Source organism: Helianthus annuus, chromosome 16 (genome assembly GCF_002127325.2).
Source record: "Helianthus annuus cultivar XRQ/B chromosome 16, HanXRQr2.0-SUNRISE, whole genome shotgun sequence".
Classification (NCBI taxonomy): domain Eukaryota; kingdom Viridiplantae; phylum Streptophyta; class Magnoliopsida; order Asterales; family Asteraceae; genus Helianthus; species Helianthus annuus.
In genome coordinates this window covers 192,756,092-192,777,915 of record NC_035448.2, presented here as the reverse complement: position 1 = coordinate 192,777,915, position 21,824 = coordinate 192,756,092, and the positions used below count along the sequence as shown (strand labels likewise).

The 21,824-nt window shown below is 36.9% G+C and overlaps 1 protein-coding gene across 1 annotated transcript; it reads left to right on the top strand.

The window, feature by feature from the left end:
- Nucleotides 1–2,911: 2,911 nt before the first annotated feature.
- LOC110915048 (glutathione S-transferase T3-like) lies at nt 2,912–4,421 on the top strand. The gene is made up of 2 exons (XM_022159675.1): nt 2,912–3,413; nt 3,685–4,421. Exons 1-2 carry the CDS (start codon nt 2,927–2,929, stop codon nt 4,419–4,421), a joined length of 1,224 nt encoding a protein of 407 aa, XP_022015367.1. The 5' UTR covers nt 2,912–2,926.
- Nucleotides 4,422–21,824: the final 17,403 nt, after the last annotated feature.

Genomic DNA, 21,824 nt, shown 5'->3' with positions numbered 1-21,824 from the left:
CTCCTAATTCAATAACATAAAAGGATACCAAAGTAAACTTCATAATATTCCACTCTCAAAAACATAGTTATTGTTAGAGCATCTACAACAAGTCCGCTACCCAAGTCCACTGAGCAGACCACCTTTGTTGTGAAGGTTTGACAATGGTGGTCCGGTTTGTTCCACCGGACTTGCATGGTTTGGAATTGTGAGGACCATCCATTTACAAATCTTTTTTCTTTTTGTTTTTTAGTGTAAAAAGTGGTGTGTTATATGGAGATTTGGAGTGATTTAGTATCGTATGAAAAAGTGAGGTTTAAAATTATGATGGTTTAGAATGATGTGACATACAAATTAGAAAGTCTTAATTTTAAACTTTAAACACGATTATAGATTTCCTCTGCTTTTATAACCATATCTTATTATTAGATCTTTGAATCATATTTACAAATCTGGAAATCATATTCAAGAAAACCAAAAACAATAATAACCTAATTAACAATTAAGAAAACAATCTGTAAATCATATTTCTTCCCTTGTATGGACGAGGATCCTTTTTTAAGGATAGGTAGAAACGTCAATATATCGTGGAGGTGATGTCATGACTCATGATAAGCCCCACGAGTTAATGGGTAGTGGTAGTGGCGTAGCTATCATCATATCCTTGGTTAGTGAATTATAAAGAAACTAAAAATTTCATAAATAAATTTAGCAGAAGACGTTCTAAAAAGGTTAAATAAAGTGTCTCATGGGGACCAAAGTAGCCATGCGTGTGATCGCCATATGCGTCCAGAAACTCAATATAAACACTAAACATGGAATAAAATGTCATTCATAGAGTAATCAAATTTAATCATTGTTTCATGTAGGACATTAAGCTTTATATTGTTTCATGCGTGAGATAAGTGAAATCGATATTAAACTTTGTTATAATTTGATACTTCTGTTGTTCAATTTAATTAACCATATCGCAATAAATACTTAGGAATAATGGTCACTTTAGTCAGATATACAAGAGAAAAATCACAAAGCTAACAATTTTTCTCATTGTGTTAATGTCCTAACCATGTGATGTGCGATTTCACCGTCACACGTATATTATAATATCAAGAAAACTAAGTCCTTCACATTTGATTGAGTTGTACAATGTCTTGTTATATCTTAAGCTAGTGAGAAGTTTATGAAGTAACATTTGGATTGCATAAAAGTACAAATACAAGTAAACTTTTGATCAAATAACATGATGTGTATATTTCAATTTAAAGAAAAAAAAAAAACACAATTTGACGAGTTAAAATTTCATGTTGACAAAAGAGTATACATGATATCATAGGATATTATAGTTACTGAAAAATTATCTTGATAGCATTCACGTAAGTGATCATGGTATAAGTAATTGACTTATACAGTATTAGTTCATAGTTTAATAAATGATTGCCTTTAGTTGAAATGTAGAAAACATCCATAGACCTACATTTGCTATGTATCATCATAGATTTCATGTATACTAATCATACATCATGCATTTCATATATGCTAATCATAAATAAGAAAACCAGGAAGATATCATGATAGAGATTAAATCGAAGGGTTGATTATTATTTCTTACTGGTGATTTGGAAAGACAAGAACAAGTTGGTTTTAAAGCAGGTTAGTAGAAGTCCGCAAAATATCATGATAGAGATTAAATTGAAGGGTTTCGAGTGGGTTAAAAATAGATCGTCATGTAAATATATTGGTTGGAAGGAGTGATGTATATACCTTATGTATATGTTGTAATTTTGCCCTTTGCCCGTTTGGGTCGGGGGCAGTGTTTTGTATTGCCCTTTTGTCCGTTTAGGTCGGAGGTGTGTTTTAATGAAGTTTAATTTTCAAAATAAATAAATAAATAAATAAATAAGAAAACCGTATATATTACACAATATATTGAGTTTAAACATTATGGTTTACCAAGCAACATCAAACTTGTCATTCTTAATTAACGCTTATTAACCATTACTATTTTCTGAGTTTATAGTTTAGTTTTCTCAAATTGCCCAATTTGAACAAACCGTTTGAATTTTGACATATATATAGGTAATATAGGTTGGCAACTTGGCATATTATATAAACACTTCATTCCTACTCCACTATGGTGGCCAAAAGAAAGGAAAAACGTGTGGCTAATGTCTTTGGGTTAAATCATGCATCACCACTCCACTCATGACCCTTTTTCACATATTCACCTACATCAATTCAATACAAACATGGATTCATGATTTGAAGATCTTATAGCATAATGAAACTGAGTAGGTGTAAGTGTGTAACCCTTGGAGAACTTTAAGAGTCTGCTTATCCATAATTAAGGTCGGATCGATCAACAATTGTGTCTTTTTAAATGGTAGATAATCTTGTACGCCCATAGCATTATAGTCTAGTATCATCATGAGAGTGAGGTAAGGTTAAGAGATCATTAGTCCCTAGGTTCGATTCCCAGATTCCCATAAGAGGATTTTCCCAGATTTATTAGGTTTACCTTTAAATTGGTGATCCGTCAGTGATCTCGTTCATAAAAAGATAATCTTGTACAATTATTTTTAAAAAAAATTCTAGTTTAAGCTTATGGTTATTAGGCTACATGGTATGCGGATGGTCCTCCCTTAGGCAATGTGTACTGGGGCGCGAGAAGGGGCCATAGCGCCATGATGGCGCCGCGAACACCGCCCCCCCTCCCCCCCGGCGCCATGTTTGAAATTTTTTGGCCAGCGCGAACATTATAGCGGCGTGATGAACAATTGTTTTAAATTTTTTGACCGTTACAAACGGTCGAATTTAATAAAAAAAAAAAATTCAATTTCTTTTTAAACTTTCCTTTAAAATCATTCTCATCTCATTATTTTTTTACCATACACATTCAAACATTCTCATCTCTCTCAATATTTTATACAATTCTTAAATATTTTATACAATGAATCCATTCAATCGGGGCTTCATTCCTCCCCGATCTAGTGCGGACCCAAACCAAAGTGGCAATCCTACTCGTCCCGTGGCACCGGTTCCCACTAGACCCAACCCTTTCGGCTCCGGTTTTCTCGATTACAATCAACAAAGTCCCGGGTTCATGAATCTTTTGAACCAACCGTTATCATGGGACCCTAATCTCTACGGGTGGAACCCAAGTCAAAACATGGATGGGATGGGGTCGTCTCAAGCGTTTGGGTCGGCTCAAGCGTTCGGCTCCCCACTACACGAACCCGATGTTGTTCCGGAGACGCAACCCGAGGTACCGGATACGCAACCGGAGACGCAAAAAGGAAAAGGAAAAGCAAAACGGGCACATAAAAAGAAAGTGGAAACCAACACCCGAACGAAAAAAAATGTGCAAACGTGGGAGCCCGAAGAGGAGTATGCGTTAACCCGCGCTTTCATCGATGTTTCGGAGGACCCGGTCATAGGTATGTTTATTTTTTTTCTGTTTTTATATTTTTTTCTGTTTTTTTTTTATTTTCGGTTTTTTATTTTCTGTTTTTAAATTTTTTTTCTGTTTTATTTTTATTTTCGGTTTTATAATTTTCTGTTATTTATTTTCTGTTTTATTATTTTCTGTTTATTATTTTCTGTTTTTTAATTACTTTCTGTTTTTTATTTTTTTTTTTCTGTTTTTTATTATTTCCAGCTTTTATTTTTTAAATTTTGAGCTAACATTTTATATTGTTTTGTGTGTAGCAAACAATCAAAGTAAAACCGTATTTTGGAACCGAATACGAGAACTCTTTTTCGAGCTCATGGGTAGGGGAGAGGAATACCGCCTACCGGACTCTATATCGGGGAAGTGGTCCGATATAAACAAGAAGTGCACAAACTTTCAAACCGTGTACCAACGCTTGTATTCCGGGTGGAAAAGTGGAAGTAGCGATGAAGACATTACGCAAGAGGCATTGGTCGAGTATACGAACGCTAATGGCCATTTCCCGTACATGAAGTGTTGGCAAATCCTTCGCCATAGCCCCAAATGGGCCGTCGTAACTACTCCTAGTGGTCGTTCGGGAAATACACGGCCATCAAAGAGGTCCAAAACAAACGAGTCGGGTGAACCCGAAACGCCAACCTCCGACGCTCGAAACATCGGCTTGAACGAGGATATTCCGGATGACGAGCCGGTGGAGGAGCTACCAAGACCGCCCGGAAGAAAAAGCCGGGCGAAAAAACCCGAGTCGTCGTCGATGTCTATGGGAACGAATATGAGTCACGCATTTTCGGAGATAAACAAGCGGCTTCAAGACATACACGAACTCGGTAACAAACGTTTGGAGGAGAACGAAAAAGTTACGGAGATTATGCGGGATCGACAATGGGCTCACGACTTTGACTTCTACTCCAAACCGCATGACCACTTAACGGGAAAAGCTTTGAAAATGGCGTTGGCTCAAAAGGAGCGGATTGAAAAAAAATATAATCTTTGATTGTGTGATTTTTTTTTATGCTAGTTTAATGTTTTTTTTCTAGTTTCATGTTTTTTTTTATTTTATTGTACTTTTTTTTTATTTAATGAAATGAATTTTATTTTTAAAAAACTTACAAAATGAATTAAAAAATTAAAAATTAAAAAAGAGTAATGATTACACAGGGGCTTTATGACTACGGCCTCAAATTACATAAAGCCCCATAAAGCCCCGGGGTGACGTGGCATGCCACATGGCGCATAACGCCCCTTTGAGGGCTTTATGACTACACATGCCCTTAGAGGATGATCCGCCACCTAGGCGCCACATCACCATCCTCTTGAGGATGGTCCATCCCACAAAATCAATGGAAATAGAAGGATGGTCCTACCGCACCACTTTATTATTATTTTTTTTTTCAAATCTTCCACTTTTTTAACATTTAACAAATAAAATAGGAAAATACTTTCATTAATATTAAAAAAACTAATACATAAACTTAAAAAAATTACTACTAAATTAAAAAAAAACATAAACTTATAATAATCAATCACTTTGATGCTTTTTCATGATGTCGTTATGCAATTTTATCAAAGTCGAACGTTTCAGTTCGGGATAACTATCAACATCCATCGTTAATATTTCCCACTCCTTGAGTCGAACCTTGTCATCGGACAATCGTATCTTTTCTCCCGCCACGCGTAACTTTTCTCCCGCCACGCGTGACTTTTCTTCGATCGCCCGCTCCTTCGCCCTCGCCTTTTAGGCCGTGGCCTCGGTGTACGTTTTAAATTGCGTCATAAACTCCTCCGTCTTCGGATCAACCTTTTGCTTTTCTTTCTTTGACGCCGTCTCCTTCTTTGATTTGTCCCGGCCCGGGGGACGTTGCGCTTCCTTTACGGCGTATTCTTCTTTATCTAACTCAGCGTCATCGTTTAAGTTTATGTGACATCTCGTGTCCGATCCGCCGGCGCTATAACTACCGGATTCCGATGTCCTTTGCTGCTTCGCCATCTCCACCTCGTTCGGAACCGGCGCCTATTTTTGGGTCGTTCGCATAATTTCCCACGCCCGAACGTGTGCGAATGTGGTACCATGGTTCGACTTGTAAAGATCCAACGCCTTTTTGAACACATCCTCATCGCTCATCCCGCTACGACGCCCACTTGAATATATTTTATTATTTTCTTCGGGAAACCTATTGACGAACCCGCTCATTTTTCGCCACTTAGAAGACACCGAGTCGACATCTCAATACGGCCCTTGGTCCATTAGCTCAAGAAACTTCGTGTTGGTGCATACGTCTGTCGACTTCGTCTTGTATCAAGACTTGCATTACACATGGCACGAAGATCGAGAAATTATGACAGAAAGTTAATTCCGCATGAACTACCTAATTCCGCTTGAAGAGCATTATGTAATTCCGCACGGAATTATAATGTAATTCCGTGTGAGATGTTAATTTCGCTTGTAATGATTCCGTATGAGTGTGTTTCATGCGAAATTAGTAGGTCTATAAATAGTTGTGATTTCGTGTCATTTGGTACGAAATTACCTTGGTGCTTTCCGACGACGAAGCTCTGTCGAAGTGTCGTCTTGCAGTAAAACTGTTTCAAATCAATATAAACGACAGTTAAAGTGTATATCTAGCTGAATTCAACTCATTATGTCTGTTTCCGCCTTTCATTCTGAGTAGAACGCCTCTGATTGACTCATTTCGGGTCCTACAACGATCCTACAACTGGTATCAGAGCACAGGAGGAGGAGTTCTGCAGTTTTCAGCCTGATTTCATCTTATTCTCTTACTTCTACACTTTCTTTTCTTAACTGAAGAAGTTTCCACGGTTAAAATGATCTGAGTTCTTCACATAACAAGCGAAACAGTGTTTTAACAAATCCTTGAGAAAATTGGACCTTAAGTCAATCTCAAACTGAAAAAATCTGTAATTTCGCATGAAATTCTGTTCGAAAATGATGACATCATCTTAATTTCGTTTGAAAGTGCTCTTTTAATTCCGCACGGAAATACAAAGTTTGGATAATTTCGTTTGAATCAGCAGCTAATTCCACACGGAATTAGTATTTCCGCTTGAAATCATTCAAACGATATTATAATTCCATTTTAAAAGTCTAATTTCGTGTGAAACTGAGTAATTCCGCACGAAATTACTTAATTTCGTTTGGTGATTTCGTTTGAATTTTTAATTCCATTTGAAAGTTGTGTGCAGGGTAATTTCGCTTGGAGTGTTTCCGTTTGAACAAGTAATTTCGCTTGAACAGTGACTATCTTGATAAACGTGTTACCGAAACATGGACGAAGAATTCTATAACGCGTTTGCTTCATCCCCGACTACTCCGGCTGCTATTGCTCAAAGCATGAACATGGAGAACGAAACCAGAACTTTGCAAAAGCCCCCGAAGCTTATGGGAATCGAGGAGTATTATGGATGGAAAGACCGGTTCGAAAACTGGGTGCAAGCTAATCATTTGAGATTTTGGGAATGCATTGAGAAGAAGTATGTTAGACCGCGTACAGATTTGGGTGTTACAAAAGCAATTTCAGAATTGAATGACAAAAAGAGAGATATGTATAAAGCAGAAAAAATGATGATCAGTTTGTTACAGCAAGCTGTAAAGGAAGACATTTTTATCTTGCTTCAACATGATAACACTGCGCGTTCAATCTGGGATGCATTGAAGGTTGAATTCAAGGGTAGTAAGAAAATGATTAAGAGCAAGAAAGCATTGCTAAAGAAAGAATTCGATTTGTTTTCAAGCTTGGCGGGAGAAACATCAAAGAAGCTGATTGAAAGATATTGCCACTTAGTTCGATCTATGTCTTTGTTGGGAATAGAGAAAAGTCAAGATGAGTGGGTCGATAAGTTAGCTGATGCTTTGCCTCAGAAAGAATGGGGTACATTTTTGATGATATAAAGAACACTGGGGAATATGATGGATTGACTATTTCACAGTTCATTGAAAAGATTGAAAGTCAAGATCTTGAACAGCAAAAGATTGCGAGGATGAATAATCCGAGTAATCGGCAAGATGTGAAAATGTATTACAAAGGTAGTGTTCAAGATGTTGAAATGAGTCCTAAAATCCAAACTGCTTATAGTGCTGGAAATTCATCTGATTCAGTCAATCAAAGTTCAAACAGCGGTAGTGGAATCTCTTCATATCCAAGTGTGAATCCAAAGAGTTCAACTACAAGCTTTCAACATCAAAGCTCAAAAACTGGAAATGGTTGTGTGATACAGTGCAACATTGCATTAAATCTTTCGAATGGTCAAAGCTTTTCCGAAGAAGTTGCTAAAGATCACATGGAGTTACTTGCTACCGTGCTACAATCTTATGAGGGTTTGGTTGCTGGAAGGATCGGAAATCCTATGTTGACAAAAGAGGATTACGATCAGATAGACGCTGAAGAGATGGAACTCATGGACATCAAATAGTGTCTAGCTAGTGTCCTGAGAAGAGCTGAAAAATTCAAAATGATTACAGGAAGAAATGATTTTTTGGATGCTCATGTGTCTACTTTGGGTTTTAATAAATCTAAAGTTACTTATTTTCGATGCAGGGAGAAAGGTCATTTCAAAAGAGAATGCAAAAATCAAGAAGCTAGTGGAGCAAAGAATCCATTTGGAAAAGATGATTATTATCGGAAAGCCGTATATCAACAAGTTGCTCATCAACCATCTCAACAAAAAGAACCACAAACTACTCATGCTAGAATGATCGAGGATGCAAATAAGAAAGCTTATTATGGTATCATTGATCAAGATGATGAAAAAGTGGCAGAAGGTTTCAGTTGGGACAAATATATTCCATCTGATTCAAAAGTTGTTGCTCTCATTGCAAAAGTCATTTAAGAACCTGATTTATTTACAAAATGGATGAAAGTGTTTGCTAGTGATGATAAAAGTCAAGAAGGAGAGTCTGTCTCATCAGATGAAAGTTCAGAAAGAACAACAGTTTTTGATCAAACACCATCTGATTCTGGTTCTTCAGATGATAGTATAGAAAAGACAATAGAGTTTGATCAATCACCAATAGAAACTGATGATTTCAGTGATTATGAGGAAGAAATGCATATTGATGTTGCAAAAACTCATTTATCTCCTGAAAGTTTTCAATTTTGTTTTGCAGATCGTGTGGAGAAGTTGAAGGAGAGACGAGCAGCAAAAGAACGAAAGAAGATGAAATGTGAGAGTGTTGCTCAAAAGGAAGGGACTGTTCAAAAGAATGAAGTTAAAATTTTTGAGAAGAATGGTGAAGCTTAGAAGGTGATTGAGGTTGAGAAAGTTGTTGAAGTCGAAAAAGTAGTCGAAAAGATTGTAGAAGTCATCAAGCCTTGTTTAAAATGTTTAGAGTCTTGCAAGCAGTGTGTAGAAAAAGATGAAAAACTAAGTGAGAAAGACAAGATGATTGAAAAGTTACTGTTTGATCTAAATTACGTGAAGGAATCATACGATGTATTGAACAGAACAGTAACTGGTCTGCAAAAGACTAATTCTGAAAGAGAAGATGCACTGACAATGCTGAATGCTGTGATGATGTAGAAGCAGAAAGCTATCAATTTTTATATTGAAGAAAGTGCAAAATGGAAGCAAGAGTTAGAAACTGAAAAGATAGAAAATGAGAGAATCAGACGATTATTACAGAGTTATTCTAGTTCTGATTATCTTATTGACCGAATTTATCCAAGTGTTGCAGGTCTTGAAGCATTTAAAGATGAGAAGCCGAAGAAAAAGGATACTGGTAAGAAACAGAGTGTTAGTTACAACAAGTGTCCGCCTCCGATCTGGGAAGGTTATTCTCCCAGAAAACCAAATGAGGAGCAAGTCCAAAAGGCAGTCAATATAAAACTGAAGTCTGATATAACCGATGAGTTACCAGAAAACATTGACATCACTTTTACTTTGTCTGACACTGATCATGAGTCCGAGTTAATAAAAAAGGTGGTCGATCAGGTGTTGGATAAATATGAGGAGTCTGAGTCTGGAAATTCGAGTTCGTCGGTCAACAGTCCAAAGACGTCGGTTAAACGGGCTTACAGTAAAGAGTTTTTGTTATCAAAATCGAATTTGGATGATGAAACATTTGAAGTTGCATATACTTTGAATGATTCTGACAAATTATATTATGATAAAGAATTTCCAATAAGAAGTGTTCGAACTGAAAAGATCAAAAAGGTTTTTAAAATGACAGAAATTAATATTTCTGAAATAAAAAATTTAAATCTTACTGAAAAACCTAAAAAATACACTTCAAGAGTTCAACAACGGTTAAACAAGAAAAAAGGTTACAATTCTGGTTCTGGTTTTCAAAAGAAACCAAACCATAATGGTAATTTCAGAAAGAAAGGTTTAGGTTTTATTCCACCTGAAAATTATAAAAATGAAACAAATTCTAAAATAAACACAAAATTTGTTTCAGGAGGAAGTGCTGAAGAAGAACAGAAGAAAACTTTCTGGAGACAATCAAACCAGGAGTTTCTCGCTGAGAGAAAAGGGACTGGAGTTTTTCACAGAAAGGAGACTAGAACATGTTTTAGATGCAATGAAGCTGGTCACATTGCATGGAATTGTCCGTTGGATACAAAGACAAAACATGGAGTTTCTGAAAAACTTAAAGGAAAAATTGTTGAGAAAAATGAACAACCAACTGAAAAATTCAAAGTTTTTGAAAATTCAACTTATGAAGTTGGTGAGTGTTCAAAGAAAAATTTTTGCAAAAAGAGAGCCAAAGACAACCAAATGTGGGTTGTTAAGAAGTTTTCTGAGAAATTTGGTGATGAGTCTGATTCCATAAAGTCAGAGGAGCCACAAGTTGAGGATAAAGAGGAAAACTCAGTACCTCCAATGGATGATGCAAATTTTCCACCATTGAGGACTTAAAATTTTAAATCAAAGGTTGGTAAGGTTGAGATCTCAAATCAATTCTATTCTGAGAAGAAAGAATTTGATGTTGAGAAAGCGTTTAATGGAAATGTGAAAAAGATTTTTGGAAAAATGATTGAAGGTAAAGTTCAAGGGGTTAAAGATTTTTATGCAACAAAGAAGGCAACTTATAACCCTACTGAACAAGAGTTAAGATCACTCAAGGCTGGTCAGGCTTGGGTGGACATTTTCTTTACTTAAAAATCCTGACTTGCCGGAGCTCCCAAGTGGTTAATCATGGAGCATGAATCGGCATCTTTCTTGAAAATGTTTTTGAATGTGTTTAAGTGTGACTTGCCGGAGCTTCCAGGTTGGTAAGTGTGAAGCAAGAATCGTCATCTTTATTGGTAAAATGAATTTGTGTAAATGTGTTATTCCTACAACTGGTACAAAGGTTTGCTCTTATTAAGTGATTCGTCAAGGTCATTAAGTTGAACTTGATGTAATTTTTATAGATGTGGTATTTTTTGAAGAACAAGATGATGAACCCCGAACCTACAAGTGGTTAAAACAAAACTTATTTTCTGGAAAAACCATTTTGATTAAAACAAACTTAAGTGTTTTGAAATCTTAATGGGAAAATAGTTTGTTGTAAGGGGGAGTTCTGATTGTTTATGCCAAGAGGATGGCAAAATGAAGCGATTCACAACAGTTGTCATTTTTCTTGTACAGTTTGTTTTCAAATTTCTTTAAATGTGTTTGCATTTTAGGGGGGTAAAAATTTTCATAAAATCCAAAAACATTAAAAAAAAGAATGAAAAATGAGTTTTTGTTGAAAAAGAGGAAATGATAGTACATCAGTGGACTATCACAACACGCTAAAGAAATGGAAAGTATAAATGTGATAAACAATCTCACTGCGGATGTGCCAGTATATTTTTATACATTTAGTAGATTGTTTTCGAGATATAAACCTAAATTCAAACTTGCTTATCTCGTGGGGAACATTTCTTGAATATATGGGTAACCCCCGAAATCTTGTTTGAAAGGTCCTTCTTTCTGAAATACTAGGTCTTTATACTCAGTGATATCTGGGGTATTATCCTGGGACTTCTGATTTTGCGGAAGCAATGGCCTAGTCCCCGTATAATACTTTGCATTTGCTTGAAATATAGCGTTGCCCTCAGTACAAAAAATGATTAAACATTGAAAAATGCTAATCATGTGCTGTTGAAGAAAAGATTCTCTAAAGGGAACACACCAAAATTCGAGCCATCATCTCTCTGCTGAACGAAAGTTCTGACCTGAGCTCTCACGGTTTCGCATTTAACACTTTAACAGATATCATCTAGGTATACTCACCTGTAAGACTGAATATTGGGATCTGGATACGGGAGTATATTCAAGTGGTGGGACACACGAATAAGTTTAAGTGCTTAAGACATTAATCTCGTATCTTGGAACAGTTGAACTTTGTGTGAAAATTTAAGTGGATCAATATACTGAAAATCTAGGTGAATTGTTTAGAGCTTAAAATGAAATGAAGCTTAACGGTGTTGGTGATTTGTTTCATAAACTAATATGATCCTCTTACACAAACTCACAAAAATAGTGTCTGTAAATTTTTTTTCTTTGTTGATTTCCTTATCAAAAATCCCAAAAGATTTTCAGTGTGTTTTAGCATAATTTAAAAAAAATTCAAAAAGATTTTCGACAACTGGTGTTGAAGAGCTGTTTTTCAAAATTCCAAGTGCTAAACATGATGACATTTCGTGAGGGGGAGTTTGTGTTTAAAAGTTTTTAAAATGATTAAATCATTCTTTCAAGTGGTTCATCAGAAAGAGATCTACAAGTGGTATCTGTGATTGTCAAATCCTAAAATCTTAAAACTTATGTTTGTGGTAGAGACAATGCAGGTTTGAAATTTGAGAAGAGCCAGGTTCCGATTCCTGAGGACTCTGTGGTTTGAGAAGAGCCAGGTTCCGATACCTGAAAATCAGAATGGATGCCAGGTGACGATCCTGATTACGAGCATAATTCGAGGGGGAGTCTGCTTGCAAAAGGGGAGCCTGTGGATGCAAAGAGCCAGGTTACAATCCTAGAACTAAAAATTCATGCAAGCTGAGGATGCTGATGAACTTAAGGAATCAAGAGATCTGATCAAGAGAATTAGAAAGTTGAGAGCCAGATTACGATTCTGATTCTGTGAAAGTAATATTGTGATCAAGCTTGTTGAGAGGGGGAGTCTGTTGATGCTAAAGAGGAAGGGTAAAGAAAAGATAGCAGAAGCTTTACAGTGTTAGATACTTCAAAAGAGTTCGAGAGGACTGATAAAGACTGAAGATGTGAAGACTCGACACAGTAGACTCGTCAACATCCGAGGGGGAGTCTGTTGGTGCACACGTCTGTCGACTTCGTCTTGTATCAAGTCTTGCATTACACATGGCACGAAGATCGAGAAATTATGACAGAAAGTTAATTCCGCATGAACTACCTAATTCCGCATGAAGAGCATTATGTAATTCCGCACGGAATTATAATGTAATTCCGCACGGAATTATAATGTAATTCCGTGTGAGATGTTAATTTCGCTTGTAATGATTCCGTATGAGTGTGTTTCATGCGAAATTAGTAGGTCTATAAATAGTTGTGATTTCGTGTCATTCGGTATGAAATTACCTTGGTGTTTTCCGACAGCGAAGCTTTGTCGAAGTGTCGTCTTGCTGTAAAACTGTTTCAAATCAATATAAACGACAGTTAAAGTGTACATCTAGCTGAATTCAACTCATTATGTCTGTTTCCGCCTTTCATTCTGAGTAGAACGCCTCTGATTGACTCATTTCGGGTCCTACAACAACCCTGCACTTCGCCAAGACCGCCTTCCAAAACCCTTCACCCGTTTGATTGTTACCTATATTGGATAAAATTATATCTTACAAAAAAAATAAAAAACTAATACTACAAAATATAAACTTAAAAAAAAAGTTATTTTTACGTACCTTTAATCGGCTGTGTGGACGTGCTTATGTAAGCCTACGCTAAGGCTTCTTCCTCGAGTTGCGTCCATGGTTTCGGCTTTGGTTTGGACGGTTGGCTTTGCTCACCCGCAACTTGCTCGCCTTTTCTTCGTTTGCCTTTTTGCGGTTGGGTCTCAGGAACAACTTCGACAACATCCTCATCGGGTTCGGATCGAATGGGTTGCGTCGGGTTCGGTTCGGGTGAACGGGTTGCACGGGTTGGATATTAAAAGCATTCCGCATCAACAAATGTCGTATGGCTTGACTTTGTTGCGTGTGCGCAAAGACGTTCGGTGAGTTTTGGAATACGGAAAAAGCGTTTGAGGAAAATTGACCGAATTGGTTCGGTTCTATCGTCGGATAGTATCTCAGAACCGAAAAAACATTCAGGATGTTCGGTGGGTTCGGGTTGTTGGGGTTGTTCGGGTTGTTGGGGACGTTCGGGTTATTGAAGGGATCTATCGTAGAATAGTATTTTATAAAAAGGGAAGATGTTTATAAATAATGAGATAGAGAGATGAGTTGTAATAGATGAAAAGTAAGAAAAATGGTGTTAAAATTAGGGCTGTAAACGAGCCGAGTCGAGCCGAGCTAGACCCGGCTCGAGCTCGGCTCAATCTTGATTCGAGCTGGCTCGGCTCGAGCTCGAATTTCAAATCCAGCTGAGATTTAAGGCTCGAGCTCGACTCGATTAGAATTCGAGCTAGCTCGGCTCGGCTCGATCTAGCTCGAACTAACAAAAAACCACAAAATTTACTACTTAAAAAGCCCTTAAAAATGAATTTTTTCATAAACTAAGGGTCATAATTGCCATTTAATTTAACCATATGGCTAAATATGCAAGTATAAATAGTTAATTCACTTTGTAAATTGTCTTTACCTTCTTTTATAAGAGAGATACTTCCTTAGTTTTTGTTTTGTAAGTGACGTGGGACAAAAACTGAAGGATGTAAACCTTATTGAGCCAGCTCACGAGCTCACGAGCCGAGCCAGGCCAAGCTCGAGCTCAGCTCGTTTACAAAGTGAGCCGAGCTGAGCTGGCTCGTTTACAACCGAGCCAATTTCGAGCCGAGTTTTTTTCGAGCGAGCTGCGAGTTTTTTGAACACCCCTAGTTTAAATTGAGGAATATATATGATTTTGGTTTGGATTTTAAAAAAAATAGGGAAATGACCGTTGGTTTGTTTTTTAATTTGGAAATTATTTTTTTTAATTCAAACAGTCAACTAGCATTGGGGAGGGAGATTTTTTGTCAGCTAGTGCTCCGTCTCAAACGTCTTGTGGGCGACGCCGAGGACGCGGGGGGGGGGGGGGGGGGGGGCGGGGGGGGGGGGGGGGGTTGGCGTGGTATTGGCTTCGGTGACGGACCGGGACGGAGGGGGACGTTCCCCCATACCGTCTAGCCTTAAGAGAGTCGGCTGATATATTTAAGTCATACTTGCAAGTATGAAAGATGTTAAACATCATATATATCTAATATTAATAAAAGAGTTCATTTAATGCCACATGGCATATAATTCTAAAAAAAAACTCTCAATAATGTCACATGGCATTTTCTCCATTAATTCATTAATATTAATGATATTATTAATTAATTAATATTTAATTCTAATTTATAATTAAAAAATATATAAATTATCTATAGGATTAAAACCTTTGATTTTATTACTTCTTAAAATGGATAAGCATAATCCAACATGACATTTCCTCCACCAATTCATTAATATTAATGATATTATTAATCAATATCTAATTCTAATTTATGATTAAAAATATATAAATTATCTATAATTTTAAAACCTATGATTTTATTATTTCTTAAAATGGATAAGCATATGGTTTGGTTTATGTTATCTATTTTGCGTAAATCAAGTTTGAGAAAAAAAATAATTGCTATTATCTAAGAAACATCGTGTTACACTATTGAAATGTTATTTTTTATAGTGTTACGTTATTAACATGTTATTTTTTAATTATATTCATCAATATTTCATATCAACACCACAAAAAATATGTAAAATAATAATATTCGGATTTGATTTTATATATTAGAAATAATGTAGTGAAGTTCAACTAAATATTTTGTGATGAATTTATCTATTAATTCAAACAAAAATTAATTAATTAATAATATTACTAATGAATTGAAAGAGAGAATATTATATGACATTATCTGTAATTTTTTATTAGAATTAGATATACCATTACCCATCACAATCCATCTCCATCACCACCGTTTTCAGTCACCAACTCTCTCTCAATTAAGATTTAAGAGTCTTCTCATTATCATACCAAAATTTTAAAGAAACCTTTATGTGTTCATCGGTTTTTTTCTACTTCGTCTCATTCCCCAAGATAAGGATGAGATTTAAAAATTTTCTTCACATTCTTTATTTAACGTTTCATAATATAATATAGAAATTTAGTTGTTATATAAATATATATTTTATGTATATCTAATTATTATTACTAAAGCAACAAATAAATATAAAGTATTTACTTAAACGTATCATTTATAGTGAGTAGTGTTATATTGTCTTTAATTTCGTATAGATAGTTCATGTTAAGGTAATATGTGTTTATATCAAAACTTATTTTTAACGTGCAATATAAAGAATAATTAAAATTTTATAATTGTTTTATTCTTCGAATACAAGCAATCTTATCATTCAACCTGTGTAAGACACGGGACTATAAACTAGTGTAATATATAGTGGGAGTTTTTTTATTGATAAATGTATACTTACTATATACTCTTTGTAATAAAGTTATCGTTCACCTCGTTCACCTTGCTATTGTCCTAAAGTGTGTCAACCAATATTTATTATTTTCGGATGTTTATTTTTTTATCCTTAAATAAAAAAAAATATACTTATTTCTTAAATATTGTAAGTTAGTTGTTTCTTATTTACATTAAGGGTAAAAATGACATTCTATCAACTAAAAGTTGCGTTAATTCTGCATATCTAAGTACTTCCCATTTTCTAACAACAAAATGTTTACGTATACATCTTGTCTTCCTCTAACTTGGTCTCAATTAGTTTCTCTTTTGTGTATGCTCGCAAGTTCATGTCTTGATCTTCTTTTTGTAGTGACACATACTCCAAAATGTCTAAATACGAAAGCTAAATCAATTAGAAATTTGCATTAACCGGATAAAAAAATCATTATATGGTTGCAATTCGATGATTGATGAAGCAACAAAATTATCTCAAAGTCAAACCATAGTATCTTCTATGATGAGAATCATTAGTATTGTCTCTGACTTCAACCAAACCAAAGACATATCCACAATAACACTTTTTGATGTTTTGGTGGACATGTTACACTCTAAATTTTCTTGATACCTATGAAGATTGGGAAAACCTACCACCAATGGTAGAGATATATATATATATAAATCATTGTTACAAAATAAACACGTGAGATATAATTATTTACATAACCAACACCAAACAATTTGCATAGGTAGTTTAGCTCGAATATCTACCGTTAAAAGGAGTGACAGTGGACCTAAGCGAAGCATTGCACAAAAATAGTTAAACCAAGCCCTGGGAAGACTTTTAGTAAAAATATTTGCCACCCGAAGCTTGGTACGAACAAACTTAATGTACAACTTCCTTGAAGAAACAGGCTCCTGAATGAAATGATAACCCAAATCGATATGCTTTACGAGTTTATGCTTATGTGAGACAATATTTTGAATCATAAGTAAGGCACTTTTATTGTCACATAAAAGTGTAGTTCGATCAGGTGAAAATGCATGAGGCTTTTTCAACAAGTGAGTAGTCCATACAATTTATGAGACGGTGTTGGCCATGGCTCGAGGTTTTGTGGACAATTTATGTTTTATCGACATATCTGTTTTTTATGTACATTTGAAAATTTAGAGTAGTAGCATGCAGTTCGATCTATTTATTTTCAAATTAAAAAGGTTGTGTTTGTGTTAGCTCATGAATACGGGGGAGTATTGTTCGAGTTTTGTTTTTCTTGATTTTAGGGTTTGTTTAAATTTTCCAAGTTGGTATCAACTATCCGAAGGGTTAGTATATCATTGGTTGGTGATTTTTTTGAAAGGCTAACAAACATTATTATTAAAAACTGAGCTAACCACACAGTTAGCTCTACCAGGTACATGACAGTGGAAAGTAACAGAACATACACCAAAAACACATGCTAAGAAACCTCAAAATTACACCATTGTTGCCATGACATGGATTGTCCCTTGACCCGATTGCGTACCCACAAAAATCCCAACTATCGAATTTCATCCTTTATTCCATCCGCGGTTGTTACCTTTCGATTGAAGACTCGGTCGTTTCTACATCTCCAAATGCACCATACCGCTATTTGAATGATAGAGTACAACATCTTCTTCCACCTCGTGGATCCTCTCACATGCCAATGTATCTCAAACAAGTCCTTTATACCAAACACAAAGACTTGATTGCACCTACTCTATTGGGCGATGAAGTCCCAAACAAGCTGGGCGAAACCACAAGCAACAAATAAATGCTCGACCGACTCGTTTGATTCTCCACACAGTTTGCAAGTTAGAGATTCGAAATGCACATTTCTCCTAGCCAAATCTACCATTGTCGGTACGCGGTTAAGCACTAACCTCCACGAAAAGAAGTTAACCTTAATTGGGACCCACGCATTCCATTCAAATGCCAAATTCAAATCTGGGAATCTTTCAGTTTGCATTCTAACTTTCAAACTGCTTACCAAAAAGTTACCGGACAAGTCTAAATCCTAGCTCCACTTATCGTTGTCCTCCCCGACATTAACTGACATCAAAGCATGTTCCAGCTCCGCTAACCGAGTGAGCTCTTCTTCTGAATCTGGAGGCCGCGTCCATCTGAACCTAATTGTCAAAAGACCGCCTGAGTCGAATATCCTATCCGCCACTTTAGCCGTCTTCTGTTGCTCCAACTCGAATAAATTCGGGAACTTGTATTGCAATGGATTCTCGTATAGCCATTTATCTTGCCAGAATGAATGTTATTTGATGACCCTGACCCAGAATGCCTCTGAATAATAGTGCCAAATTCATCCCATATTCTCTCATGTCTTGCGACAAATTCCCCACTTGTTTCCACGGACACACAATGGTTACCTTCTTTGGGATAATCTGCCATGATCTTGAGCTATTATGTATACTCCATATAACCTTCCTCCATAAACCGTTGGTATCGACCTTGAATCGCCACCACCACTTTGCTAGCATGGCTAGGTTTGCCTCCCTCAACGAACCTAACCCCAGCCCTCCCCTTTCTCGCGGTGTCATACGTGTTGCCATGCGACCCAACTCATCTTTGAATGGTCTGAATTTATTCCCCACAAAAATTTCCTCCTAATCATTTCAAGTTGCTTAATCATCTGAAACGGCGCTTTGTAAATTGAGAAGTAGTAAGTAGGCAAAGCATTAAGGACTGACTTTATTAATGTTATCTTCCCTCCAAACGAAAGTATATTTGATTTCCATACCGATAGCCTTTTTTTTTAAAAACCTCCATTACCGGGTCCCAATGTTTCACCATGTTCATGTTTGCCCCGACCTAAAGCCCCAGGTGTTTAAACGGTAGTGACCCAACCCTACACTTGAAGACATCCGCCATGTAACTTGTAGTTTCACTACACACCCCGATGCCATATAAACTGCTCTTGGCTGCATTGACTCGTAAACCCGAAGCTAAAAAGAAACAACGTAATATCCTGTTCAGGTTTCTAGCATTGTCTGTACACCATTCTCCCATGAAAACCGCATCATCTGCATATAAGAAATGCGATAAAGTAGGGTCGTTATTGCCACATCGAGCCCGTTAAACAACCCAATTTCTCCGGCCTTTTTAAATACCCCAGCCAACGCCTCCATAACAATCAAAAAGAGGAAAGGAGACAGTGGGTCGCCCTGCCTCAATCCTCTGAAACACGGGAATTCATGTGTAGGAGAACCATTCACCAATACTGACGCACGAGCAGATGTAACTGTTGCCATAACCCATTTTATCCACACCCCTGATAACCCCAACTATGAAAGTATCGATTCCAAAAAAGCTCAACTTACCGAGTCATACGCCTTCTCGATGTCCACTTTAAGTATAAACCCACTCTTTCGATTTTTCTTCATCCATGCTATTAACTCATTAAGCACTAGGGGGCAGTCCATAATACTTCTATTCGTCAAAAAACCGGTTTGTTCCTCTGCAATTAAGTTTTGGATCACCGGCTTTAGGCGATTCGCAAGTACTTTGGAGATCACCTTACTAATGCACCCAACTAAACTAATCGGTCGAATAAACACCAAACATGAGTTTTTAAGATTCCAAAATCAACAAAAGAATTGTGTTTTGACCAAGTGCAAACCGAGTCAAACTCAACACAGATTATAAATTCTTAAACGGATAACAGTTTTTAGAATCCGTTTCAAAATTATCACAAAAACTACACATGATGGTAGCAAATAACTTTTTTCTTTAAAAATGATGATAAATTTACTTAAAGATTATTCAATTCACTCTTAACTATGGAAGTAATGTGCATTGGGGCGCTTTATCAATCCGACTCAAATTTGTTTTAACTTAGATCTATATTTCATACTCAAGCTATATTCTCACTACAAACTAGATCTGTTCAATATAAAATACGTCTCATCTCGACCTATGATTTTATGTGGTCAATAAAAGTGTGGCAATACACTAGCTAGGAATGTTTTTACAAAGAAGTTTTTTGTAGTTTGCCTTTGATGGAAAGATAAGATACTATTTGATTGTTGTTTGTACTCTTGGTAGCAAGGGATGAGCAATGCTCTAGCTTATGCTACACATTTTTTTTTCAAAAAAACCGGTTTGTTTGGATCTCAAGTCCTATTACTGCCTCAAATTATGAAGGTGTTGGCGAGCTATTTTGAACCACGTTGGTATACAGCTTCTGTCTTTTTGGTTTTATAGTCGTATGCATGTTGTTGGCGCTACATGGAAGGTCGGAGAATTAGATTTTTCAGTGGTTAGTTTCATTTCGATAGGTCAAGAAGAAGAAAGATATTGTAGAGTCCATCCATTTTTACGGCTTGGTGCCTCATTTGGAGAGTTTGAAACGAACTGGTTTTGGGTAGTCATAATTTCAAAAAAAAAAAAAAGCTTTTTTTTATTGGATTGTTTCTAATTATTTTTTATGGTTTTCTGGTCGTAATCATAAAGTTAATGTGGTTTGGCTTGAGTGGATAAAATTGTTGTTTCTTTCTTTGTAATTGTTTGTTTTTTACCCGGTTAATCATTTTGCTAACTGGGGTTGGTGCTTATATATATATATATATATATATATAGTTTATCATTCAGAAAACAAATCCTATTAGACACATTATTCTTTACTACAAACCATTTTTATCTATGTTAACTTATTTATAACCTTTTGGGTTATCTAAAAGTTCTGTTCTAGTAGGTCATTCTTCTTAACCCTTGCTATCTAAAAATATCTAAGGTGCTGTTTGTTTTTTGGCCAGAAGTACTTCTGGCCACTTATGTCTGCGCGACGCAGACGCGCGCAGACGTTTGATGTCTGCAGCTTGTTTGTTTTCTCGCAGACCTTTCATTAAAAAAGGTCTGCGAGACCTCTTCTTGGAGCAGACATGGACCAAAGTCTTCTCCTCGCAGACGTTTACCTCTTCTTGGCACCACCTCCACCTCCGACACCACTGCTCCGCCACCACCTCCACTCCGCCACCACCTCCACCTCCGACACCCCTACTCCGCCACCACCTCCACCTCCGACACCCCTGCTCCGACACCATCATCGTCATCATCTTTTATAATCATCATCATCATCATCGACCACCACATCCCTGCCACCACCTCCACCACCACATCCCTGCCACCACCTCCACCACCACCTCCGCCACCACATCCCTGCCCAAACCTCCACCACCACATCCCTGCCCAAAAACCCCAAATCGAACCAAAACCCTAAATCAAACAAACCCCCAAATCGAGAGAGTGAGAGAGATACCGACATACCGTGGTGCTTGAACAGCAGGAGACCATCATCATCATCATCGGAGATCGGTGGTGACGGTGGTGATGAAGGCAGAGAGAGAGAGATCGAGATCGAGGGAGGAGAGTGTGACGGGGGTGGGTGGTTGCGACGGGGGAGGTTTGTGGTGACGGTGGTGATGGTGGTGACGGTGGTGACGGTGGTGACGGTTGTGACGGTGGTGCTTGGTGGTGGTGATGAAGGCAAAGAGGAGAGAGATCGAGGTTTGTGTGTGAAAGTGTGTAGTGTGTGTATGAGAAGATGTTTTATAAAATAAAAAAAAACAAACCCTCTTTCCCTTGCAGCTGCAGACATTTGGTCCACCTCTTCTCCTGCAGATGCTTGCAGATGTGGTCCGTAGACTGCAGACCTTTTCCCACAGAAAAAACAAACAGCACCTAAGTATCTAACAATAAGGCCGAGACGAGACAAATTTTATGCTACATTTCCGTTGACTAGATAGTCAACTGTAAATATTATATGCTTACTTTATGCA

Coding starts and splice junctions, on each gene's coding strand:
- LOC110915048 (XM_022159675.1), top strand. CDS start 2,927: ATGAATCCATTCAATCGGGGCTTCATTCCTCCCCGATCTAGTGCGGAC. Junction 3,414..3,684: donor TTCGGAGGACCCGGTCATAG/GTATGTTTATTT, acceptor TTTTGTGTGTAG/CAAACAATCAAAGTAAAACC.